Source organism: Bos indicus x Bos taurus, chromosome 6 (assembly GCF_003369695.1).
Source record: "Bos indicus x Bos taurus breed Angus x Brahman F1 hybrid chromosome 6, Bos_hybrid_MaternalHap_v2.0, whole genome shotgun sequence".
Taxonomy (NCBI): domain Eukaryota; kingdom Metazoa; phylum Chordata; class Mammalia; order Artiodactyla; family Bovidae; genus Bos; species Bos indicus x Bos taurus.
Genome location: NC_040081.1, coordinates 97,210,532 through 97,238,056, shown reverse-complemented (window position 1 = coordinate 97,238,056; position 27,525 = coordinate 97,210,532). Strand labels below are relative to the sequence as shown.

At 39.9% G+C, this 27,525-nt stretch overlaps 1 protein-coding gene across 19 annotated transcripts in view; it reads left to right on the top strand.

The window, feature by feature from the left end:
* SEC31A (SEC31 homolog A, COPII coat complex component) overlaps window positions 1–23,774 on the top strand; it is a 60,113-nt gene extending 36,339 nt beyond the window's left edge. For 3 of the 19 annotated variants that reach the window (XM_027544900.1, XM_027544902.1, XM_027544901.1), the window contains exons 18-26: window positions 335–508; window positions 2,503–2,679; window positions 5,797–5,923; window positions 7,561–7,902; window positions 14,679–14,737; window positions 16,177–16,440; window positions 18,783–18,902; window positions 21,479–21,550; window positions 22,930–23,772. In XM_027544900.1, coding sequence (XP_027400701.1) covers window positions 335–508; window positions 2,503–2,679; window positions 5,797–5,923; window positions 7,561–7,902; window positions 14,679–14,737; window positions 16,177–16,440; window positions 18,783–18,902; window positions 21,479–21,550; window positions 22,930–23,109 — 1,515 coding nt within the window. In that variant the 3' untranslated portion in view covers window positions 23,110–23,772. Of the gene's footprint in view, window positions 1–334; window positions 509–2,502; window positions 2,680–5,796; window positions 5,924–7,560; window positions 7,903–13,109; window positions 13,149–14,678; window positions 14,738–16,176; window positions 16,441–18,782; window positions 18,903–21,478; window positions 21,551–22,929 lie in introns of all 19 variants that reach the window. The other 16 variants (XM_027544897.1, XM_027544896.1, XM_027544893.1 and 13 more) reach the window with 12 other exon arrangements.
* The last annotated feature ends 3,751 nt before the right edge of the window (window positions 23,775–27,525 follow it).

Here is a 27,525-nt window from a genome sequence, read left to right as displayed (position 1 = left end):
GGTTCTGCCTTCGGACATGTGCCTGTCACTTTCATTTCGGATACTTGCCTGTTTTAACTCACAAGACAAGTATCTGGCAGTTGAAGGATGTTTAGGAGAAGATGGCAACCTGTGCTTTAACCATGTGTAGAAGACCTTCTTCCTCCTTGCTTTTTTAGTTACCTAAATGGTCGTCCACTCTTTAGAGCTTTTAAATATTGGTGATAATGAACACTGTACTTTGGTAGGCTTTAGAGCTGTTCGTAACGCCTTATCTTTTTCCTGCTTCCTCTCAGTATACATCTTGGTATCATTGTCCAATTCTCCTTCACTCCCCCTTCTTTTTCTCATTCAGGATCTGATTGAGAAAGTTGTCATCCTGCGAAAAGCTGTACAACTCACCCAAGCCATGGACACTAATACTGTAGGAGTTCTTTTGGCTGAGAAAATGAGTCAGTATGCCAATTTGTTGGCAGCCCAAGGCAGTATTGCTGCAGCCTTGGCTTTTCTTCCTGAAAACACCAACCAGGTAATTAGAACTGGCCATTTTTCTTCTTTTAATGTATGAGTAAGGTGAGTTCAGTAGATAGCACACAGCATTAAACATAAATGTACTAGTTGGAGCAGTTGAGTTTCTATCACTTAACTATTGGTGAATATTACTGACGAGTCTTCAAGGTTAATTTTAGGTGTATGCAGGCTACGTCAGAGATAGAGTCTTCTTCCCTTTGTACTTAAGGGCATAGTATTTGAGGAAAATGAGTAGGAAAAGAACCAGTTTATTTCTTAAGCCAAATGCTGATTCTGTGCACAAGATTCTTTGTAGGTGTCTTCTGTGTTGAAAAGCTATAAATGTTAATACTTAACCAAATTGGAGTTGTGGTTTTAAAATCCCCACAAATGACACTCCAGGTAATAATGTATCCGTTCATTCTATATGCTATTTCAGTCTGGTGCTGTCTATAGGCGAGTATATTTTTAAAGTATCCAAGGCAGAGAACACTACATTACACACATAATTTAGTGTCCTTATTTGGTGTGAAATAACTCAGCCTTGTTCATATTTGTTCATTTCAGTTATTCATTTCATATTGTTCAGTTCAGCAAGCGACTGAATATGTAGTGATAACTAAGATTGCCAAAATCCTTTCCCTGCGGGAATTTCCAAACTCACAAGTGACTCTGCATTGTATATCTGCTAGAGCTTAATTTTGAGCCTTTTCTTATTACTGATCTTTTTATTCTAAACTTCATTCAGTTTTTGACAAATTTTTTAGTTTTCAGTATTTTGTCTGTTCTAGGGCATAGCAATACATTTCATTGAGTAAAAATACTTATACCCGTGTCCCGGGACTGCAGAGGTAGGACACCAGTTGGTTTTATATCCACTCACATGTAGGATCCAGCTCACATCTTAACTGTTAATGAGAACATTAAGTGGAGTAGAAACAAAATCTTTAAAATGACTTTGGTTTAATAGTTTTATAGGATTTTCTACTTAATAGAGTCTCATTATTATATTGAGGTCTAAGACCCTTAATCTTAAGACTAACTTTCTCTTAAGACCTTTAGATCTTCTAGCCTAAGAAGTAAGCTCTTCATTTTTAATACTGTTTATAGTCACATACATTTTATATACATTATTCTTCATGCTTTTCTTTGGACTTTTAAAGAACATTCTTTGTGTAAAAATTTTAATTTTGACATTACTTCCTACTATATATATCAGTATACCCTTAGTATTTTCTGGAGAATATTTTCTGAGACTTTGTAATATCATTATGGTATAGTTCTTCTCCATAAAAGACTAGTTTACCTAAGTATACCCACAGAGTTTAAGTGATGTCTTTAAACCTTTAATGAATTTATAGAAATGTATAATTTTTAGATACTAAAATGAAGTGTTGCTAAAACATTTTAACATATGTATATGGTCAACTCATACTTACTGGAGATCCATATAATTGTAGATCCATGTGAGCTGCCCTGAATTTAACATCTGACTCTTAATTTATTTCAAGCATCTCTCTTTTAATTAATTTTCATCTCTTACATGGATCACCATTTTCTTCCATCACTATCTTTAGCAGTTGATTCTCTTTCGGAGCCTTTTTTTCCCTACAGAGAAACAAAGTTGTATTCTTTTCAGCTTCTGTGGTTTTGTGGTTTTTCCAGCTTTTGTGCTTTTGTGGTTTGTGAGCGTTGCTCACCTGTCACTACAAGAAGACGACAAACAAGCAGTGAGGACGGGTGACAGTCTTGGTACCGCCGCGCGGCGGGCGTGACTCACGTGCCTCCTCAGTTAAATGACAGGTTACACTGTATATAGTGGACCTTTGGTGCCAGTCTTGAATATTGGAAACCGTGACGTCAAACCCTGATGTGCCAGAGTCTGTGGTGTAATACACAGCATATGAACAAAAATCGTATGAATGATCATGCTTACTTTAAGATCAATGTGTCATATTTAGTTGGGTGAACTCTTTAATAATTTGCGTGGCTTTCTTCCATTGCTTCTTATAGCCAAATATTGTGCAGCTTCGAGACAGACTTTGTAGAGCACAAGGAGATCCAATACCAGGACCACAAGAATCACCCAAAATTCCTTATGAGAGGCATCAAGTGCCCAAGAACAGGCCTGGACCTGGTGCTGGCCACGCACAGATGCCAAGAGTTCCAGCTCAACAGTACTATCCCCATGTGAGTGATACGGTCCAGACTGAGTAGGAACGTTTATGTATGTCACATTGGTGGTTTTAGTTTGTTGGGGAAGAGGCCTGTGATGAAACTGTAGACAACATACTGTTTTAATGGTTATAATTTTTCTATCCTTGAAAGTAGCATTTATGATACATTTTTTTTAATTATCCCTCTAATCTAGTCAAATAATTGATAAATTAGATATAGTTTAAGCTAGGGAGATTTCTTATTTCTCCATCACTCAAACATATTGCACATGTACATCTGAAATTTTTACAATTTGATTCATGTAACAAACTGTTAGTAAAATGAGAACAATTTTGTGGGTGACTTGGTTACTTTTTTTTTTTAACATTTTTAGAAAATAGTCTTTTTCTAAGGTATATTTTCTGAGTCACTAGTGTGGGTGTTCTGTGTCTTCTGTATCAGCACAGTAGAGTATGCAGAATCCAAGTTGTTGTGTTTTTTTTTTTTAACAACTTGTAAAGAGAAAAGCAAATGACCAAAGGTTTATGAAGTTGTAGGTCATGGGCAGTGCGAAGTGGTTATTAATTAACTCATTTATTTATTAAATAAAAATTAGCAAATGGTTAATGGTATAAAATGGGGCCTCTTATTGTCTTTTGCTATTCCATGTAGAAACTTGTATTTCCAGGCCAGATAACCTTCATGTTCTTAAATAAAATTTATTTTCATAAATAATAAATAGTCTTGATTTATAACCAAGTTAGCAGGTACTCTGCCCATATTAAAATAGAACAGATTGCTAGTAGAATTGATGGAGTCATTTTTACATTTTGTTGTAGCAAAAATAAGCATAAAACCTTAAAAACTGAAAAAGATTCATGCTTTTTTGTCAGTTATGCTTTTGCTTGGTACTTAATCAAGATTGGTTACGTTTGAATATAATTATAACTATCTATACTACTCTGCTTTGATTATTTTTTCATTCATTTGACAAATACAAATCTAAGAGCTTGCCTGTATTCTCCCTGTTGAGGGTGTGTTGGTAGGCAAAACAATAAATTCCCCACCCTCATTGCTAGTCTTAGAAACCTGTTACATAGGGAGGGCACATCAGGTGATGGCTGGGAAGCTGAAAGGTGGTGGAGAAGCCAGTCACTAATCAGGATTTTAAGACATGAATTTGTCTTAAAATTTGACAAATTTAAGAATTTGTCAGCTAGGTAATAGTTAACAGGATTAGAACTCCTCAGCTCAGCACCTTGAGTTCGACCTCTCGGGGCACTAAAGTAAGGCGTTCTCTTCTTTGGGAGAAGACAGGTTTACTCCCTGAGTCCTCAAGTTCATCTTGTCTTTCAGGGAAAAAGTGGAAACCTTAAAAGACTTTTGTTATACTTTGACCTAGTGGTCCGCTAGTTTAAGAAAAGGAAAACAAATTCAATCATGAACTAAGAGTAGTTTTTCATGATTAAAGCTTATGGTGTGCTGAATAAGGGCAGTGGCTTGTGGTTTTAAAGGAAGGCTTACAAGCGGGAGTAAAAGGATGAAAGGGAAGCCACATCAGGAGTTCTTACTGCGACCAGCACATCTTGGCTACTAATTGTTGATATGATTGAGTTTCTGCAAAGATTTACTTGACAAAAAATATTTTGATGGCTTTAAAAATTGATTTTGAAAGCCTCTGGACTCCAGGGTATAAGCAACACGGTGCAGTGTAGCGAACACTGGCTGGGAGTCAGCAGATGTGGAATCAGCCCGAGCTCCATCACCCCAAGTTTTCTGGACCTCAGCCAGCCCCTTCATTTCCCTGGGCCTTGTTTTTCCTCCATGGTAAACAGTAGGGATTAGATAGGATGATCTTTAATATTCTCCGATTGTATGACTCTAAGCCTCATACAGAACTAACATGATTTTTGTAGCTCTAATGAAGTCCTGAAAAGGGAAGTATATAGCAATATGTCCACAGATACAATCGTAGCATGAATACAATTACTGCTTCAAAAATCACTTTTTTTCTCAATAACTGCCCCCCCAACCCCCCGGAATGTCTTCTTTCTTTCCCTACTTACAGAACCTACCTTTCTCCACTTACTCCTGACACTTGAATGGCATTGTTCTTGTGCTTTGATTTAGTTTCCGTATTGATTTTTCTGCTATCTCCCTCTGCCTGTCCTCTTCAGAATGTGTGTTTTCTTTTGGAATCCCAGCTGCCCTGAAACCAACTGCCTGGCTCGTGTGCACTGCTGTCTCGCTGCTCTTTTTCGCTTTGCATCTGCCTGTTAGTGCCTTCAGGGATTTTTTTTTTTCTTCTTTTAACATTTTCATTTTTTTATGTTCTGTGATTGGTATTTCTTTGTTCAATTCAGGTTAGAATTGCCCCCACTGTCACTACCTGGAGTAACAAAACTCCTACCGCCCTTCCCAGCCATCCACCTGCAGCCTCTCCCTCTGACACACAGGTATATCCTTCATTATCCCTCTTTGAGCAGAGTTCTGCTCACCTGAATATGTATGTAGTTATGTATCTTCTACCTACCTCGAGTTCCCCACCCCCATCTGTTTGTCTGCTTATTGCAGTTTAGTGCTTTTGGGAGGCAAGAAACAGGGTTTTTTTGTGTGTTTTTTTTAGCACAACTTATTTTCTTATCACTCTCCTCTTCCTTGACAGTTCTAAATTGACTCGAACTAGAAAAACATCAACCAGGGTTCTATCGGTAGTTTAAATCTAATTTCACTGAAGATTTTTTCCCTTTTCTTTTCTTCTTTTCTTTTTTTTTCCCCCTGTTTTTAGCATTGCAAGAAATGCTAAAGAAGAAAAAAAAAATTCCCGTGTGGCATGTATACTTACTTTCCAAAGCATTAGATACGGATGGAATTTAGTAGAGATGGAAAATCCTAGTGACTTTTTATAAATATCAATACTATTTTATGAGGCTATAGCATCTCTTGCCATTCATCGCTGTTATTACTTTGGACCTGTCTAATCTTTAAATCACGTACAACGTGTTGCTCAGAAAACACCAGTATGCATAGAGTGTAACTTTTTTTTGCATAAAATTTTTTTAAAATTTCATTTCAGAGATTATAAATCCGTCTGGTAAGATTCTTGGTTCCGAAGGTAATCCTCCTTTTTACCATATTCTCATTGCCTAGGGAGAAAATCCTCCACCTCCAGGCTTCGTAATGCATGGAAATATTAGTCCAAATGTTGCCGCCGCCCAGCTTCCCACATCTCCAGCTCATGTGCACACCCAGGTACCACCTTATCCACAGCCACAGCGTAAGTAGTGTGACCCCGAAGCCCTGTCACAGCAGCATGTGTTCTCCAGTGTCGTGACGCTTTACCTTGGAGTTCCAAAGCCGTGATCAAACCAGTTTTAACAAGTGAAGAAAGAGCCATTCAGTGTAGGACTTGAGTCCTTGATGTAGAGAAACTTGGTTTCTCTGAGAGGCGTTCTGAACCAACGAGCCGGGAGACAGCGCCCATGTCACTGCGTTCCGAACAGTGGGTTCTCCCTCCCGTTCCTGAGCCTGCTAGAGAGTCAGTCGTTCCATGATTTTGGCATAAAAAAACAGAATTTTGGAAATTATTTGGTGACATATACTTTTCCTTTAGTCAAGGTGATGCAAACCATTTTTGGAAAAATGGCTCCAAGGGATGTTTCTTGTGGTTACCTTCCATTTTTTTTTTAAGGGATAGACCATATTTTAGAGCAGTTGTAGATTCACAGCAAAATGGAGTGGAAAGTCCAGAAAGTGTCAGTATGCCTCCTGCCTCCGTGCCCAGCCTCCCCCCGCCAGACACCCTGCCCCGCGGTGGCGCGTTGTACAGTCGGTGAGCCTCCGCTGACCGTCATTAGTGCCCAGTGTAGTTTACTTCAGTAGTTTACCTTCAGGCCTTGCACATTCTATGAATCTTCACAAATGTATAAGAATGATGTTTCTCCATTGGCTTTCATTTTTTTTAAGAAACTATTTATACTTGGAAGGGAAAACATCATCACTATTTTAAAATTTAAACAAAAATGAAAATCTCAAAAGGAGAAAATTATACAGCCAACTACGGTAAAACACGAAGATATTGCCTAGCAAAAACTGATCTTAATGAGGATATTCTGTGCTAATAAGATGTATGTTCTTACTTAACATGTATATAAATTTGATACAGCTTTTCACTCAGTGCTCAGTGTGAAAGTGCTGTCTGTCTTCAAAGTAGACTGAGCACAGTTCTATTAGATTCCCTCTGTGGAGGTTCACATTCTGGGCCTGGTCACTCAAAAGGGTAATGGTATCTTGAGTTCCAGTCTTTGTATTAAAACATTAGTTGACTGCCTGATTCCTTACTAACCAACTTTGTGTACTGTAAGAAATATAATTGTCAGGGATCATAGAGAGTTGCCTGTTAATCTGGAACTGTGCTCAAGCCTGGAGTTTGAGTAGCTTATGATTTTACTAGATGTTGGAGAAGGAGTCTGGTTCACAACAGTAGTGCTCACCCTGCAGTTGTTATGGTGGGAGAGATCTTGAGTGGCCACCAAGGTCCCTTAATTTGCACTGTAAAGGAGAGTGTGCTTAGGATGTGTCATTCCTGCATGGCTCCATCTGGTGGCTAGTAGATGTCACTGCAGTCTTTTCACAGGCATAGAAGTCCCAGAAAAGGGTCAGTTCTTTGATTTTCATAGCCAGCAGCAATCTGGAAACGGCAAGGTTCAAATATTGGGTCCAGTGACTTTTGATATAGTTAGGGCAGCTGACTATCAAAAGCATGACATTATTTTAAGTGGGTAATGTTTGGTTGTAACTTACTGTTACTAGAAGAATTGAAAATTTCCATAGAGTGAGTTCACTTGGATTTTCCATTGCTGTCTGATTAAATTTGTAACTAATTAAAATTTCTGTTTCTTCTCCTTGGTGTAGCTTATCAACCCGCCCAGCAGTATTCCTTCGGAACAGGGGGGTCAGCAATGTATCGACCTCAGCAGCCTGTTGCTCCTTCCACCTCAAATGCTTACCCTAACACCCCTTACATTCCTTCTGCTTCTTCCTACTCTGGGCAGTCCCAGCTGTACCCAGCACAGCACCAGGCCCCTCCACCTACCTCCTGCCCTGCCGCCTCTTTCCCTCCTCCCCCTTCCTCTGGAGCTTCCTTCCAGCATGGCGGGCCAGGAGCTCCATCAACGTCTTCAGCTTATGCACTGCCTCCTGGAACAACAGGTACACTGCCTGCTGCCAGTGAGCTGCCTGCATCCCAAAGAACAGGTCTGCGCTTGAAAGGGGTTTGGTTTGGCTCCCCCCACTTTGTTATTTCATGATCACATGGGTGGATGGAGGGGGATTATTTAACTGTAAACTGGGCAACAAGAGGTATTGATTGAATTTTACAACACATGCTATAACTATTTCTCAAAATGTGATTTTCCCATAATAAACTTTAGTTGCTAAGCAAGGAAAGCTTCAGTGCCTTAAAAGAGTAAAGAGTATATAATCTGCTGTTGAATTTAAAATAAGCGGTAAGAAATTAGTTGGCAAGAGACGTGCTGGTTGGAGCTAAATTTAATTGACACTAATTTCTTTACCAGAGTAGACCTGTGCTCTTGTGTTCTTCCTGAACTTTAAATTTTTAAAATTATTTGTGCCTTAAATTCGTTCATAGAGACTAAATAATGTAGGTATACACATTGTGTAATTTTGTTTGTAAAGGTGAGGAAGGATCTCAACATGTGTACTGAAAGGAAAAAAGCAAAAGAATGGAACTCATGACAGAATCTCTAAGACAGCAGAAAGTCAGTATACATCAGTATAGGGATTCTCCATTAGGACAGTTCTGTCCTCTCAAACAGTTTAGAAATTTCTAGGCAGTTTACTTGTTGTTAGTGGTCAAGTTCTGCCTGAAATTTTCTAATTAAAATCATAATTTAAAATTATTTTTATAGTGAAATACACAAATTTTTTTTTATCTCTCACATTGCAATTAAGAATTATGTTCATTTTTCGGAAGTAGGTAACATTATCTGATCTTCATATTAGAATTGTAAAAGAGGCCTATAAAGTATGTATTATAAAAAAAGAGATCAGTTAATTGGGATTAAGAACCACTGACATACTAAAGAATACAGGCTTTGGAGTCAGACTTCCTGTGTTTATATCCCAGCTTCACTCTTTTCTAATAGTTACGTGATCTTGAATAAGTTACTTAATGTAAACCTCAGTTTCCTCATAATAAGAGTAGTACATACTCATAAGCTTATGAAAAGGATTGAGTGCATTAATACATTGAAAACGTTTATGGACAGTGACCACAGAGTGAGTTAGCTGTGACTATGCAAAACCTCACTCACAGTTAGAGCTCTGTGCCTTTTGGTAACTGAAATTAGTTTCCCTTGCCGATTATAGTTGACAGCTTTTAACTAGAAGGACAAAACAGGAGTGAGTCTTGCTGTCGGATACCAAAGTTGCTCCTGGAAGTCCAGTATAAATTTTCTCTCTCTTTATCTGCTAAGCAGTAGCTTTAATAATTGAAAACACTTATCATATAATAAGATTTATTAAGGAAGTACTTTTTTCTTGAAGTCTTATGGATCCAGAATTGTACACATTATCTCTTTCTCTCTTTTTTGGTATATATTCAGACTACCAAAAATTCATATAATATGTATCACCCTTTACTGCACAAATAAAATTTATATAATTTTCAATACAGAAAATTCAGATTGATATTTAGAAAGGAGTGTTAGTTCAGTTGTAAAGTTCAAAAAAAAATTTAAACCTGGATAAGTGAAAACAGTATCCATTCTGAATGGTTGAGTAATAAGAGATAGAGTGAAAGATAGGTTTAAGTAAATCCTCAAGTAAGGAGGTACTGCAGAGAAATGGGGGATCAAACTCTCATTTACTGAACGTACATTGGACATGTACCAGTGCTTGCCATCTTTTTTCTTATTTAGTTCTCATAGCCATGAAAAATAGGAATAATTATTTTTAAAAAAATTGACATGAGGAAGCTTGAGTTTCCTAGGGTTACATAGCAATCTCATGACGGCACGGTCATGATTGTCAAGTTGAGGCACAAACCCAGGTCCCTCGGTCTGCGGAGCCTGTGTCCGTTCTCTACCAGATGGTCTACTGGCACAGCGATAAAGAACCCGCCTGCCAGTGCAAGAGGTGCAGGTTCAGTCCCTGGGTCAGGAAGCGTCCCTGGAGTAAGAAACGGCGACCCACTCTAGTACCCTTGCCTGGAGAATCCCGTGGACAGAGGAGCCTGGCGGGCTACAGTCCGTCACGTCTCAGAGTCAGATGAGACAGCGACTGAGCACACGCTAGTCCTGATGGAAGAGACTGAAATAGCTATCAGTGTTGGAATTACAGGAACATTTAGCATCACTGCTTTAAGTATTTGTTACTTCATCATCTAAATCAACTCTTTGCATGGGTATTTTTTCCCTCCTTGAGCTGAAGTGTGTTCGGCCATGTAAGTATTTGCTTATGTGCAAAGTAACTGTTCTAACCTGGCTGAGAAGCAGAGTAACTAATAGGAAGAAGAAGCAATACTCAGTATGTACTAAGCTGGCTGCTGTGTTATCTCTTGCATGTTAATAGTCTCTATATTTTAATTAACAGAGCTTTACCTTATTTTTTGATTTCCTGAAAACTTTGCTTAGGTTATACAGATAATTGTCACTAAAAGTTTTACCTTTGTTCCAGTATATCTTAGATTATTATATCATGGTTTTCTATAGGACTTGGAAATTCAACTGGTAAATTGTTCTTGATAAACACTAGGATTTTCAGACCTCCGTTAGTGAACCACGAGGCGATGTGCCTGCTACTCAGAGAAGCTCATGCTGCCATCATCACGACACTCATTCAGTAAATTCTTACTGAATGCCCATTCAGTCTATGATCAGAATTACTCCAGGCAGAGGTAGGAAGGCAGAAAAGTACGTGCGTGTCTAGTGAATTGCACGTAGCTTTGTTGTCAGTTGGAACATAAAATTTGTATTTGGGCCAAATTTTGGAAATCATTACATTTCACGGCAAGAAACTTTAGGTACCTGGTTTTTAACCTTTTCAACAGCAGAAAGGAGCATGATAGCCTGCCTTCCTTTCTCCGGCTAATTCTGTTTTACCTTATGTTGTTAGAAAATGACCACAAGGATACGTTCTTTGTCAATTTTAATTCTGAATTTTGTTACCCCTTTTAAAAAACACGACATGCTCAGCTTACAGGGGAAGGGGGAGGTGTGTGGTTAATGAGGATGCTCTTTTCTCTCTGTCTCAGATTATCTTCTAGCCAGAAGTCTCCATGCCATTGGCACTAGTAACTTTTCCACTGAAAATACCTTAACCAGTGCGTAGATGCTACCATTGTGTTCTTCCAGTTATACCTGCAAAGGTTCCCAGGGGAAGCAGGAGTCAGGGATGGATGGGAGCAGCTCCACGTCTCTCTGTGAGGCCGAGCGGTTCTGTGTTCCCCAAAGACCCTGCGGAGGACAGACCCCTACACCGAGGTGGACAGGGGTCTGCAGTATCCAGTGACATGCCACAGTCGGTTTTTAAGTTAATTTTTTATTAATTTTTTACTGTAGGATTTTGAAAGAGCTCAAATAACATAAAAATAAAATTATAATTCTGCCACCCTTGTATGACCACTGATAATTTAGGTGCATTTATTCACTTCATACATGTATATGCATACATTATACGTATGTGTGCATGTATTAAGGTTTTTAATGTAAAATAGACTGTAAATTTACCGTTTTCATCATTTTTAAGTGACATTCAGTGCATTTCCATTGTTGTACAATCATCACTACTAACTGCAGAAGTTTTTCATCATCCCACATTGAAATTGTGCAGCCTTTAAAACTCCTCATTTTCCCAGCCCCTGCTCACCAGTGTTCTACTTTCTGTCTGTATATATTCTCCATGCCTCATGTAAGTAGTCATTTTTAGAGGACGTTTTAGAAGACAATTTTGTCTTCTTGTAACTGGCTGTTTCACTGTCTTTAAGATTCATCCATGTTTGTAACATGTATCAGAATTTCCTTCTTAAAGCTGAATAATAATCCAAATCACCAGACAGTTTGCATCTTCAGAGCTTTTAGAGCTGCTGCTGAATTATTTACGGAACGTAGTGGTCCTTCGCTTTACATCCACTCTTATGTATAGGCCACATCTTGTTTGTCCACTGTAAACCTACACACGGGCGTTTCGGCTGTCTGAATAACGCTGCTGTGAACAGGAGGATGCAAATGTTTGCTCAGCTCCTCGTTGCAGTTCTTTTCGGTATATACCCAGAAGTGGAATTGCTGGCTCAAGGAGTAATTCAGTGTTTAATTTTTTGAGGACCCACCACACTGTTTTCCATAGTGGCGGCACTCCTCTCCGCCTGCACCAGCAGTGCATCAGGGTCGTTTCTCCGTGTGAAGACAGTTGAATTCCTGTGAGTTGTATGTGCCTGTTATGTGCCTTCACCACACGCTTTTGACTGGAGGCTAGGGCCTAGCCCCACCCTGAATACCTGACGACTTTGGAGTTGCTGTCTTAGTTCCAGCCTTCTTTCCTCTTGTCCACTGCCTGAACCTTCAGTTCTTTTAAGGAAGACTTGTGCTAAACAGTCTGCACATCTGTGTGTTCTTACAGAAAAGACAATGTGAGGCGGTTACACAGTCACTGGGCCTGATCCGGTGTATGTTCCCATTCATGGTGTGACCCCAGAAATTACAGTTCCTCCAGAATGCAGGCCTTTGGGGCCTCCCAGATCCAGCAGCAAAGTAGTACCCCCTCTTTAAGGTTGTCTAACGTGCTGATTATGTTTAGCAGTGTAGTGCTGAAGTCTGCACAACAGGGCAGAAACCCTCCCATTTCTTTGTAAAACCCTGCTACTTAAAAAGGGCTTGGACCCGCAGCATTGGCATTTCCTGGGAGCTAGCCGAGACAGTAGACTCTCAGACCCTATGCTGTACCTAGTGAATTAGAATCTGCATTTTTGCAAGGTCCTCAACTGATTTGGATTCAAGCTTTAAATAATGCTAAAATGGACACAGTTACAACATGTTAGGCAGTGCTCTCCTCCCTCCCTGCACCTTGATATTACTGAGCTTCATTGATCAAATGGTAGAGAAACAATCCACGCAAACAGTTGGGGAAATAATGTTATCTTAAGTAGAAACGAACAAAATTTTCTCTTTAAAGAGACAGCTGGCATAATAAGAGAATATAAGTGTTTAAGAGCTAATTGGATCTGACACATTTAAATGAAAGAGCTTTGCCCACAAACTGATGACTTTCTTAACTAGATAGAAGCCATTTTGTGTGATTTGATTTAAAAGTAAGTTTTTTTTTCCCTTACAAAAGTAGTTTGTTCTTTCCTGAGGTTAACAGAGGGAGCAGAAACAATTAGAAAATGAGTTTAGAATGTCTTTGATGATAATACTGTTTAAATGACTTTTACATTTTGTCTACAGAAAATCAGTCAATGCAAGACCAGGCATCTGTATTGGAAGGTGAATTAGTTACAGAATGTATATTTGGAAATCTTCGAATCATTGAATATAATTAATGAATGGACATTCACAATTATGCATGTGAACTTCAAAGCAATGATATCCTAAATCTGACCAGTATCATTTTTAAAATTTGGCTTCTTAATTGAATCAAATCTTAGAACTGATGAAATTAACATAGTGACACAAATGATTTTGAATCATAAAAGTTGTATATTGGATGTAGACAAAAAGACAAGGCTATACCAATATTGTCTTAGATATAAGAAAGATTAGAATGTGATGGGAAAGGCGTGAATGGTTAGTTTGTGTATAACCAGAAGTTTAAGAATTTGTTAAGTGGATAGCAACATGTGGTTTTAATATTTTGTGACTGCCTCCTGAGTGTTTTGAGGCTCATTTGGCATTCCGTCTCCTAGTCAATGTGTAGAAAAGTAATTCTGTTTTTAAAATCAAGGCAAATGAGTTCATGCTGGCTAGGAGAAAATCTTGTTTTTTAAAAGAAATTTCTATGACATTATGTTCTTTGGTTTGCGAAGCAAGTTTGTTGTGATTTAATATCGTGGATATCAATTGAGCAAAAATAAAATGCCAAAAGAATTTTAATTTGTTTAAAGAAGAATGATTTTTTGCTTTTACATATACACATACACAAAACTCAAACGTAAGAGGATTATGTTGTGATTTAGTAAGTATCCTACTCCTGGCATGTTTTGTTCCTTTTTTCTTTAAAGATAAAGGCAGCTAAGTATTCAATACCTTACGAGTTCTGCTACTGATGTTCATGTCTCACTTTGAGATGACAGGTTTTGGGAGATCTGGGGCGGGGGGAGAAAAATTTACCAAAGATGACAGTAGTTTAATTTTCCATTTGCTGCCAGCCTGGAATTTTTTTGTGTATGTGGCAGTGAAAAAAAAAAATCTTACTACAGATATTTGAATGCACTTTTCTACTTTGAGTTAAGATAATTCTTAACTCAAAGGTAGTAAAACATACTGGTATTGTGCAGTTGGGCTGTTTTTCATTTTTTAACAGTGTTTCTACCATGCGGATGATTTGTGTTTGCTGAATTGCTTATGTTTAATTGCTTTCTTAGGAAATAGGAGATTGCTACTTTTATTGTTTTTTGTGTGTGTTGAATACATCAGGAACCTTTTTTTTTTTTTAGCAGATTCAGGTGATTTATTTTTTCTTTTTTGGGAGAGAATTGTTTGATCTTTGAAAGTCATGTACCAATATAGACATAAAAGCTTCACTATCCTTAAATTTAGCACAGCTATTTCCCTTTAAAAGGAGTAATATCAAGATATCCTGCTTTCTAAGCCAGGGCCCTGTGATTGATTACCAGAGGGTTCGATAATGAGTTTGTGGATCCAGGGCTACACAGTGATCCCAGCAGCTCAGCTGGTAAAACTTTTGTGACAGTTATCTCAGGGTGAAGGTAGAATTTGAAGATATTATATGATGATACAATTTAGTTTTCTCTTTCCAGGATTCTAAAGGAAAATGCTCTCTATTATCTGTTACAGGTCCTCAGAATGGTTGGAATGATCCGCCAGCTTTGAACAGAGGACCCAAGAAGAAGAAGGTACTGGAAAAAGATGTCTATTCAGTTGCCCCCAGATGTGCTCTCAGTCATGTAGCCACTGAAGCACACCACACTCACTGTTCTTTAAAGGCAGAGCTTACTGACTGCTGTACTTAATGCGTGTATTTTAACTTTCATCTTCTAATCCATGAAGGGAAGGAAAATACAGGACAGTACAGTGGTATGAATTAAACCCCTTTTAGAAGACAAGATATGTAAATTCCCAATGTCTGTTTCAAAGAGTAGGAAACAAAATTTCAGGTTACTCAAATGAATTTCTTTTTTAGGAGTTACTTTGGTTTTGGGTCCCAGCAGTAATCATGAATTCGTAATTATATTTTGGACTATTTTTATCTATCACATATGATATGAAAAGAAATAGCCTTGTTAGCTGAGCATCATTTAGAGCATAGCATAAGGTTCTTCTTTTATCGCAAGCCATTTTCTCCTTTTTTTTTTCTTTACTCCTAGTGATTTCTGTCCCCCAAGTACAGTAATGAGAGGCCAGAACATAAAATTGGGAGATACTAAATGAACAGAATCCCCCAAATTATGTCAGTGATACTCAGAAACTTAGTCTACTACTCTGAGTGTGATTGATCACTAAGTTAGGTATCACTTAATGGTCTCGGCAAAGGGTATTATATCTGATCACTTCACACACACACACACACACACACACACATTTTTGGCATTTCTTATCCCAGTATAGCTAAATACAATTCTCCATCCTCTTTGAACAACGCCATGGTTCTGGCCCATTATGGGATGAGTGTGGAAGGCAAAGGGGAGAGACTGAGAGACCCAGGTTTGAGTCTCCAACCCCCTTAGCCAGATTAGCTTTACTTCTACGTTTCACTCTAGGATTCTGCATAAAAATCCATTTTCAAAAGTATTCTACTGTTACTAAAAAAGTTTTTAGCCACAGAATGATCTAACTCCCTTATTCATTTTTTAAAATTGAAGTATAGTTGATTCACAGTGTTGTTAATTACTGCTGTATAGCAAAGTTTAATTCAGTTACACATACGTATGTTCTTTTCCATTATGGTTTATCATAAGATGCAGAATATATTTCTCTGTGCCGTACAGTAGGCCCCTGTTATTTATCCATTCTATATATAAAAGTTCACATCTGCTCGCCCCAGGTCCCACTCCATCCCTCGCTCAGCCCCCTGCCCCTTGGTAACCACCGGTCTGTTCTGTGTCCATGGTTCTGTTTCATAAGTAAGTTCGTTTGTGTCATAGTTTAGAGTCTACGTGTAAGTGATGTCACATGGTATTTGCTTTCTCTTTCTCACTTAACTTCACTCAGTATGATAATCTCTAGTTACATTCATGTTGCTGCAGATGGCTAACTCCTGCATTTAAAGCTGAGGAAATGTTGTTATACCATTTTTTTCTTACTCTCGGTGCCTTTTGTGTCCATCTTTTAAAAGATGCCTGAGAACTTTACGCCTCCTGTTCCCATCACATCACCAATCATGAACCCCTTGGGTGACCCCCAGTCTCAGATGCTGCAGCAGCAGCCTTCAGCGCCAGTACCGCTGTCCAGCCAAGCTCCATTCCCACAGCCACACCTCGCCGGTGGCCAGCCCTTCCGTGGCATCCAGCAGCCCCTCAGTCAACCAGGCATGCCTCCATCGTTTTCAAAGCCCAATATCGAAGGTGCCCCTGGGGCTCCCATTGGAAATACCATGCAGGTAACAGTGAATCTGTGGAAGTGGGAGATGGCTCTATTTCAGTGTGTTTTTTCAAGGTGTTAACTTTTATGGTTATACCTTTATTACTATCTCAGTTTGATTTCAATTTAGACAACTTAGGTAAAAAAGAACTTTTTTTTTAAGATCACACATGTACAGTATTTTCCAGTGACGTGGCCATGTGTGAACGTTCTAGAAAGGGCTTATGTATTTACTAGTATATGTTAACAGTAACTTTGCAATTGCAGTATTTCATTTCATCTGCTCAGTAGCCACAATTTAAGATCAGTTGAATCCATATTGGCATCCAAGGCTGCTCAGCAGAAGCTGTTTCCAAAGGGTTTTTTCCTTTAAAATGTAAAATAAAAATATAATGACTTTGATCTTTTCTTGTATGTGTGTAAGAGCTAATAATATAGCTATATCCTTGGATAGAGATATCAGTTCATACTTGCTTTTCACATACAAGCAGCTAGTTGGCAGGGCTCTCAGTAATGAAAAAATCTTATCAGGTTTCCATGTAACTGACTTAGGCATAAAACGTAATCTTGATCTATTCATGAAAAATAAAGAGGTTGGGTCACAGTTCAACATAAGAAGATGAAATATCCTGCCCAAGTATATAAAACTAGTTCTTCTGTCATTGTCTTTGACTCATTGAAGTCAAATTTATAAAGATTGTGTCTACCATAAGAGTATGTTTTGCTGTTAAGAGAGTTCTTAGATATTAACAGTAGCATTATAAACTCCAGTGTTCTGATGGAGGTGGGAGGACCTGCTTCTTTTCACAAGAAGATATACTTAATATGCATTGTTAGTTTCCATGATTACAAGTCTGTGCCATTTGTGAAGCCATTCATTTGTGTTGGGACCTGGGAGTTCGTGCTACACTCGTCTGGACCAGAACTTCAGTTACCATGGAGAGGGAGAGCGCCATGGATGTGTGTGGTTCAGCCAGGCCATGATACCCAGCTCCCTGTCCACTTGGATGTTTCTGAGGCCCTTCACGCTTAGTATATCCAAAGTCCAATTCATAGTCTTCCTCCCAAACCTAGTTGTCTTTTGGTGTGTCTTGTTTCAATTAATGCCACCGTAATCCTTTCCATTAATCCAGCCAGAAACCTGGGCATCTTTATACTCTGTATCCTTTAACCTGTTTTCAGATCTATCCCCACATCTTGTTATTACTGTAAAGTCTCTCTCCCCTCCCTTCTCTGTGTTTCCAGTCTAGTCCATGCTACCTTTGTCTCCATTCTCCAGCAGTACAGGAGCCTCTCACTGGTCTGCCAGCATCTGCTATGACCCACCTCTTCTCTGGTCTTAGCTCATCGTTGCTTAACATGTTACCACGGCCCACTGTTCTCAGGATAAGGACCAACATTTTTCATATTACCTGGACGCTCCCAGCTCCTACTCCTCTTTGCTGTCTTCTGCTCCCGCCAAGCTGACCTCCTTTCAGTCCCTGTATCGTCATCTTTCCTGTGTACTTGTTCTTCTGTCTGGAATGCACTTTTTCCCCTGTTTAACTCCTACTTAACCTTCTGATAAAACTTCCTTAAAGAGCCTTCCCCTCAATTAAATCGCAGTTATATTGTCTGTTGGTTCCAGTGATGTGAACTTAACCACAGTTGCTGTTTTACATACATTTATGACATTTTTAAACTTTCCCTGCTGCTAGCCTGTAAACTCCCTGAGAGATAAGATTATTTCTGTGTTGATTCATTAGTGCCTAGTACATAATTGCCTAATATTTTCTACGAATGAATATAATCAATCAAAACTTGAAGCACTTACACATTCCTTCTTTGTTTATCCATCTTATGCATTCAGTTAGGTCATAGTCTCTTCTAACCTTTGATTTAATCTCACAGTTTGATAAAAGACCAGTTAACGAACCTCCAAGACTGTTGGAATAAACAAGAAGGAGCCAACAAGCAAAGAATGCAAGACTGTTGGAATAAACAAGGAGCCGACAAGCAAAGCAAGCAGTCACCCCCACCAGCCAGCTTCATAAATGCCTGGTTCTTTGTTTCTTACTGGCATGGTCCTCTTGCCCATCAGTTATATACAATCATGATCAACATATGTTCCATGATTAAACAAATACTTTATACCCAACCCTGTTTTTGAAAATAGAAGCTGTAGGAAGACTGCCTGTATCTTCTATTGAATATCTGATTTTTCTGTTTGCTTATCCCAGGTGATTCCACACATTCATTTTTTGTTTGATTTTGAATAGCCTATCTATAATTAGTTGTTTGCTCTTTATGACAGATTCAGGACTTTGTATACAGGTAGTTTCTGGTCATTTCTGCTCATTTTAATGGTATTATTTCTTCCAGCATGTGCAATCTTTGCCAACAGAAAAAATTACCAAGAAGCCTATTCCAGATGAACACCTCATTCTAAAGACCACGTTCGAGGATCTTATTCAGCGCTGCCTCTCTTCAGCCACAGATCCTGTATGTGTTTTTTATTTTGTTTAATTAAAAGATTCCATTATGGAGCTCTTTTATATTTATTGCTTAAAGTCTTACAAGATGTATTTTGAAAGTTTTTACAAAAGTAGTAAAGCTAGCATTTATTATGGTTTGCTTTACATATTAAAGCATTCTCAGTTGCTTTTTACATATAACTTTATATAATCCTTAAACCAACTGCATGGAGGTAGGTTTGTCATATTTATTTACAGATGAGGAAGTTAAGGCACAAAATAGCTATAATCCAGGCAGAGCCAGCATTCAGACCTAGTCTGGCTCCAGAATTCATGTTCTCAACCCCTGAGCTGCACTGCCTCATCGGCAGACATCACATCTGGCACAAGAATAGGGCAGAATGCTAAAATACAAGAAACTCAGACTTGGGGTTTCTTTCAGAGTGTATGTCTAAAGGTTTTAGAAGTAGGGACTTCCCTGGCAGTCTAGTGGTTCAGACTTTGCCTTCCAATGCGAGGGATGCAGGTTCAATCCCTGGTCGGGGAGCTAAGATCGCACATGCCTCGTGGCCAAATAAACAGAACGTGAAACAGAAGCAGTATTATAACAAACTCGATAAAGACTTTTAATATGGTCCACATCAAAACATCTTTTTTAAAAAAAAGCTTTTAAAAATAGACAATCTTTAACTTTGCAAAGTCCTTAACAGTTCAGTGTTTTAGATATTGGAATCATATTCATAGTCAAAGCGACTGATGTGACTTAGTTTATTAGAGGATGTCTGGGTATTGGCAACAACAAAAATTCCACAAAGCCAGTCTTGTTCGAGATGAAATTTCAGTTTCTGCCAACAAGCATAATGTTTATTTAGTCACTGGCCAGTTGTCTGCTTGCAAACACAGCCTCTGGAGTTTGCTGTTTCATCAGACGTTGAGTATTAATATGTGCCGCCTTCTGCTAGTCTTTTGAAAAGCAGTTCCCTGTACGGACAGTATCAGGAGGGCACAGGCAGGGGAAAGTTAACATAAACCTCAGCCCCTGGCATTCGGGAGTGATAGAAGGACCAGGCAAGGAACAGAGAACGGGTGAAGCTGATAAACAGGCAGGTGTGTACTGTCTCCTGGCACACCTCTAAACAGAGGTCACCATCATGCAGAGTGGAGCAGTCCTAATGGGAGAACTTCAGTCTCCCTTCAGGCATGAGTCAGTGTGAATAGAAGCTGGCAGGACGCATAGGGCACGGCCTCGCTTAGTACACTTTTGTTGAGCTTCAGCTCCTCCAGGTCACAGTATCTGTCACCTCCTTTCTCGTGACCCAGGACCAGGCAGAAGATAAAGACAGACTGTTCCTGTCAGTATTTGAGGAAGAAGTTCTGACACGGCCCAGGACTTTGAACCGTCCACAAAAGTCCATTTTAATGCAGTACTCGAAATCATGTTTATGGTTTCGCTTTGTTCTTATTTTCACTTCAGTTCAGTCCAAATGACACAAAGTCACGTTACAGCACGGCTTGGTTTGTAAGGCTGTCCTTGATGGCTTCAGCCTTTCCTCCCTCCTCTTCTGACATACGGACGTGCCTTCCTCAAACACAGCAAGACGGCGTCAGCATCGGAGGTTTTGTAGCTGCCCCTTCTACCCAGGGCTCTTCCCCAAAGAATGGCAGGGCTCCTGCTCTCTTGTTCCCAGTGCCAGCTCAGGTGTCCCGTGAGCCACCCGGACTTTCTCAGCACCTCGTGCTGCCAACACCGCCCACACCCTTACCCCGCGACCTTTCTTCATGCTGCTCATCATCATCTGACCGCAGCGTATTGTTTAGTTATCTTTTTCCCACCCAATAGAATATGAGCTCCGTGAGACACAAAACCATCCCCAGCATGGCACACAGTAGGCATTCAATAAATACTGAAAAATAGTATCACTTCTAGGCATAATGTAGGTCATTAAGTTAATCACAGTATGATTTTAAACTTTGAGACTAGTTTTCCCTCACTATACTGAGTGCTGGAGAAGGGTAGGAGGACTCATTTAATTTAAGAACTCTTTTTTAACACTTCCCTCTTAATAATCTTAAGATGTCAGAAGATAATTTTCTCCTTTTTCTTCTTTTGGTGTTTTAAAGGCCCAGAATAAGATAGGATTAAATGTACCAAATGTGATTGAGTGTATTCTTGAGGTTAAAAAAAGACTCCACAGTTCACCCATATGTTTGCTTCCTGGCTGCCGTAATATTCTTACTTAATGCACAGTGACTGTTAGGCCTCCTTTTCTGTAGTGCAGGACCCATTGCTGCCTCCAGGTGGCCCTTGCTGTTGCTTGTGGACGTAGTGTCGTTGGACACACACACCTCAAGTGTGTCACAGAGCCCCTGAGATCCAGCCAGAGTCCCCTTGTGCACACCTCTGGCCCTGCCTGCCTCGATAGATAACTTTTCTCTGTTCTAATCATCTGTTCAAGTTCCTTGGTGTAAGGTATTGGCATTTCTTTATAAAACAAAGCTGTTCAACACCATGATTATAAGCTTTAGTGAAATGAGATGGGGTAAGTTCTTGGGATAAAAGTTATTGTTCAAATATAGCATCTCTGGTTTTTTTCTCTTCTGCAGCAAACCAAGAGGAAGCTAGATGATGCCAGCAAACGTTTGGAGTTTCTGTATGATAAACTTAGGGAACAGACGGTAAGTTCGTGGAAAAGAAGGGTTTATGATAAACATTTATTCCTGGTTGCTAGTCATATGTGTCGGATGAGCACTTGCATGTCATAGGTAGTGTATCGTATGTAGTGTGTAGTACATAGTATGGAGTGTGTTTGGGGGAAGAATGATCATGACGGCTACAGACTGAGCTTTGCTCTGTCTAAATCTTACATTTCAGTCATTGGGGATAAGGGCATAGGGCTGTATGTGTGTGTGAGAGAGAGAAGTTTTAGCCTTTTTATAACAGAATATAAACTAGCCCACATTGGCTCTAAGGTTACTGGCCTTCTGTTCATATTTATATGTGCCTTGAATTAAGAAATCAAAGAGTAGGCAGATACTCTGTTTTTCCAGAGACCAAATCTGTCATCTTTCTCGTAGTCTTAAGACTCTGACCCTTTTCTTTTACAATAGCTGTTACCCAAGGGCAACGCCAAACGTAGCCAGTGTGTGTACCTGTGAAGACAGTCAGCAGTGAGGAGCAGACACTGTGTCTTCTGTTCTCTGTCCCGCCACCTCTCCATGCCTCTCTAGAATTGTTTTGTTTTTTAATGAAAACACTTGGAGAGGAAAAAAAAAATTGGAGTTTTTCATACTTTTGCATTTTAGCATTCCTCTTCCCCATCCCCCATATCAGTCCCATCAGATAAAAATAACCATTTAGCATGAGACCCCAACCAGAGAAAATTACTATAGCAGTGGAAAGGGGTGTCGCCCATGGACTGATCCAAAAAAAAAAAGTCTTCTCTGAGAAGTATGGAAGCCAAGTAATGATATGGAGAGGAAAAACAACTATAGGTCTTATGGTTTTAAGAGATGACAGGACTATAAAAAGCAGTTAAGAATGAGCAAATTGAGTCCATAACGAGGACTGTTGCCCTCCTGATGAAAGTGGACCAGGAATACAGGGTTTCTGTTGTCAACAAGGTCTTATAGTAAATTGGGCGCCTACTACAGGATGTCATGATTAAGACTCTAACTTCTTCATGTACAAAGGAAACACTTTCAGAGCTGTGAGGCTATATCTAAAGTAATGAAGATTTAAAGCCGTTAAATGGAGAAAGACATTAACTTTCCAATTTAAGGGAGGAGATCTGGCTGCTTTCCTCTAAGAAAATACCTAGCTGATCATCTGTGTGTAGTTCGTAAATAATTCCTTACATAAGTCATTGTGTCGTGGTTCCATTTTATAACTTGAGTGTTGTTTGGTCTGAGAAACTTTCTAGAACTGCTCACCAGTTTATTCATTTTTTAAAATAATGTATATTTCAAACTCCTGGTAAATGCCAGGGTTTCATGTTTATAGCAGGTCTCATGGAAGATTCTCCTTTAATTCGCTCTGTATTCCACCTTGATTTCAGCTTTCACCAACAATCATCAACGGTTTACACAACATCGCGCGGAGCATCGAGACCCGAAACTACTCAGAAGGCTTGACTATTCACACCCACATCGTTAGCACTAGCAACTTCAGCGAGACCTCCGCTTTTATGCCCGTTCTCAAAGTTGTTCTCACCCAGGCCAACAAGCTGGGTGTCTAAAGGACGGCTTTACTTTCAGCCAATATCGCCGTTTTTCCAAAGAAACATGTTTTAAACGATGATAAGATATGGACCAATCCTCCTTAGCATGTTTCCATAGCAGCCAGTCAAAACCATTCATGTTGTTTCTGCAGATGTATTCACGTTACTAGACCTGCTCAAAACCCTGGTGCTTTCTTTTGTTTTAATCTTTTATTGCCCGTGATGATTTTCCTATTTCCTGCAAAAAATTGATTTCCTGGATTACACATAGTATGCTTTCCCGAAATATTCTGATAAAATCTGGTTTTTGAAACCTCAGTTTGCTCTTTGGAAAAGGAGCCTTTGGTTATGCAGTACGCAGAGCCGAAACTCAGTTTCTTTCATGTCCTCCCGACTTCCTCCATGTCGATCAGATTAAAGTGTGTAATCCTATTTATGTGTATGTAGTCTTTTTTTTTTTCTTTAAACAGCTACTCACAGTTTAAAGTTTTATTTTTTGTCTTTGGCTTCACTTTGGTCCTGAACAAATAACTAAATCTAAAAGAAGCTGCTACACAGATTTTAGCAAATACTAATGAAAAGTGGGATCACTGGCTTTAAGTATCTATAGGAAAAGATTGAACATTTTCATTCTGTAGAATGCATTGAACTTTTTTCTATTAATAAATGTTTTTAATATTCTGTTTGAGTTTTTAGACTGAGTTGTCTCCATTTTATATTTAGAAATTTATTCATCTTTTTTTTTTTTTTAAGTTACCTGTATCTCTGAGGTTTAAGTTCAGGAAGAAAACTTGTACTTGTTTTTTTGGCCATGCCATTCAGCGTGTGCACGTCTAGTTCGCCGACCAGGGATGGCACCCACGCCCTCGCATGGGAAGCACGGAGTCTCAACCACTGCACCGCCAGGGAAGTCCTCAAAACCTCAACTTCTGTCAGCTTCCTGAATCAAAGCCAGACATTTTTTTCATCCAGTTTTCCTGTCAAATAATTTTATTGTAACCTATCTTAAGAACAGTGTGGTAAACAAAAGGTAAGGGTCCCCACAGACTTTTTTTTTAATTTAATTGTAATTTTAAATTGAATATAATCCAAGATTGCTATCTGTCATTTCACAAAACCTCACTAATTGTTACAAAGGAGGGACAGAGTAACTCTTACTAGGGACCCCCTTGGGTATTAATCATCCAAGAGTTTGAGACAGAGGGTGTGTGTGTGTGTGTTTGGTATCAATCATCCAATAGTTTGAGACAGCGGGGGGGGGGGGGGGGGGTGGGGGGGGGGGGTGTGCAGGTGTGCGTGTGCGTGCGCGCGTGACCCCATGGACTGGGGCCTACTAGGCTCTTCTGTCCATGGGATTCTCCAGGCAAAAGTACTGGAGTGGGTTGCCATTTCCTCCTTCAGGGGATCTTCTGGACCCAGGGATCAAACCCATGTCTCTTAGGTCTCTTGCATTGGCGCCCACAGACTCTTGAATCAGATTACTAATAATTTTCATTGTTTAAGCAGTTTTAGCTAAGTGAGTTGGAAAATTAGAAGGTAAAGAGTGTGACTACTGTGGAGAGAGCAATGCTGTTTCAAGGACTAAGTTGTTACCAGGCATTTTGCAGCCTAAGTGAATTAATTTGCAGGACCCTCTTAATTGCCTTTGCTGGGATTCCCTGCTTATGACATAAAACCCTGCTTTTAAAAATAAATGTAGTTTTGTAACTAAAAAAAGGAGGACCTCAACAGCATGTGTGAGCATTGGAGCCTCATGAGTAGGGTGATGTATCTGCTCCCTTGCCCTCAGCCTCCTGGGAGTTTGGTGGTCTAAGTCAGCCCTACGACTCACTGAACTGGCAAGCTGAACTTCTAGACCTGCCCCTTGACTCGTGTCAGCCCATGACCCCATCAGAACAGCAAGCTGGCCTCTAGTAATTGTCTTGGTGTTTTGCCCTTACAGTTAGGATTTGTGTTATGGCTGCCGATAACCTTGACAATGGCACAGTTGGCAGGATTTGACAAAAAAGCATGTTCCAAAAGATGAGAAATTGGAGTAGGTGCTAGTGGGGCCCTGACCAACCCCAAAGATTTCACAACTAAGAGTATAAAAAACTATTTGCCCCAACTTCTGAACATCTGTTATCTCTCCTTTTTCAATACAGTATTGTAATTTTTCCCCCCACCATGGAGACATTTTTCCACATGTCTGATAAGCCTGGAGAAGTTTCGTATAAATGGATGCAAGTAAGACTTGAGCCCAAAGTACTGTTTAGTTTCTGAAGTATGAAGATAACAGGAGATGATAGGAAAAGAGCAGTTTTCCTTTTAAGGAAGCAAACAAGGAAAGGGGTGTGAGGCTGGGTGTTGGCTGGGAGACGGACCAGATCTCTGGGGACATGCTTTCTTATCGTGCATCTGCTCCTCTCCTCCACTCTGCGTGTGACCTTCTGGGCTGGGTGGGGTGGGTGTACCTTGGGCCCCTCGGCTGATGGAGACAGTTGTTCATTTGAATAGTGGGGCAGCAGGAAAGAAGTTGGGAACAACCACTGTGCACCTGATCATTGAGAGTCCAACAAGCGTATATATTCCTTTGGATTCAGAAAATTCCCATGTACACTGGGAGGACAGAAAGACGCAGTGGGATCCCTGGCAAGCAGGTGTGTGCTGTCTGTGTAACCCCTATCTGAAAGATGGAGGGATGGTGACTGGTTCACGCTTTTCTCATAAACACTTCTTATGAACCGGACTTGGGTTCATGTAAGAATGGCTGCAAGGCCGTCTGTTGACTGCTCAGCCGCAGTAGAGACTTCGTTAGAAACTTCTCTAAAGAGGCAGCGCACAGCACACGCACACCCACATGTGCACACATCCTATTTCAGTTGTCTTTCCACTGCCGTGGTGGGCGGCTGCCTTCCCAACCATCAACCCTGACGCGTCTAGAGGGGGGTTCATCAGATGCCAAAGGTGTCTCTCACAGGCAGGTGGCATCTCCGATTATCCAGTGAAAAGGCACTGTCTGTGCAGGGAAAATCTCAACTGTTGCCTCTAATAAATAAATGGTCCAAACTAGATTACAAAGAAAAAGTGGTCAAATTAGCCTCCTGGCAGTCTGCTTGCTCTACACACCTCTCTGTAGCATCTTTTCTTCTTGGGGCTTTTGGTGACCACACCAATCACTCAGGCTCAGCTGAACAGTGCGCTTCTGAGCTAACTGGGGTCAGGCTGTGCCATTCCTTAATTTCCAGCTGTTTGCCTTTTTCCCCGTCAGGAGACAGGGAATGTGTGGGTTTTAAGCTGTTGAGACAGATCTTGAAAACCCTAATAAAATCAAATAAAAGGAAATAGACTTTGGTTTAACCGTGGTACCTGTTTTTTGCACCCCAGATTAATGTTTCCAGCGGTCTGCTAAAGCATTTATTTAGCAAACAATGTTAATGAATCCCCTCAAATGACTTTGTACAAACATCATTACTCAGTAATACCTCAGGTCATTATTTTAATGGAGAAGACACCTTGCTGAATTTGAATTCGATTTTTGACTGACGTTCCACAGGCTTAGAAGCCCGTTGTGCATCAGGTTGGCCTGACTGCTTTCATTGCTGGTGCCTTATAATTTCCCAGTCCGTGAGCTTCTAAAGCCACCTTTTGCGTATCAGTGGGCTCACGCTGTGCAGTTAGGAGAGGGAGAGGCCTTGTGAAATAGAGCAAACGTTCCTGTTTCCAAAAGACCCAAGAGCTTGTTGGATTTTTGGTTATTACATATGAAGTTAAAGGCGATGGAACTTGTGTCTCAGGTATATCCATGTTATTGCTTACATATCTTTAAAGGCTATTACATTTCCTAGCTCCTGAGAGTGGCCTCTTAGTGTTGTCATTAACTTTGTTTCTTTACTTCGTTAAATACTTACGAAGTCCTTTACTCAGTTCAGTAGAGACTTCATGTCCAAATGGATATCCTTCCAAGTAGGCAATGTAAGTGAATCAGTAGGGAGCCTATCATAGGATCAAAAAGGATTCAGATTTGATGAGAAAACGTCCAGATTTTTTTTTTTCCTGAATAGTGCAAGGGTAGTGAGTGAGTATATAATTTAAAGGCGCCACTAAGGATGCCCAGTAAATATGATTGGGCTGATGGTGAGAATAATTTCGTCTTGTACTTGGTCCAGTAAAGGAACTACCCACTCCAGGAAAATTAGAATTTATGGTGGAATCAAATCCAAAAACAGATTTCAGTACTAAAGAACGAAAGCAACCACCTCCTAAAAGTGACCTAAAAATAAGTTGCTTTCTGGATTGTTGCTGTTTTAGTCGCTAAGTCCTGTCTGACTCTTTGCGACCCGGTGGACTGTAGGCCACCAGGCACCTCTGTCCATGGGATTCTCCAGGCAAGAATACTGGTGTGGGTTGCCATGCCCTTGCCCAGGGGATCTTCCCGACCCAGGGATCGAAGCC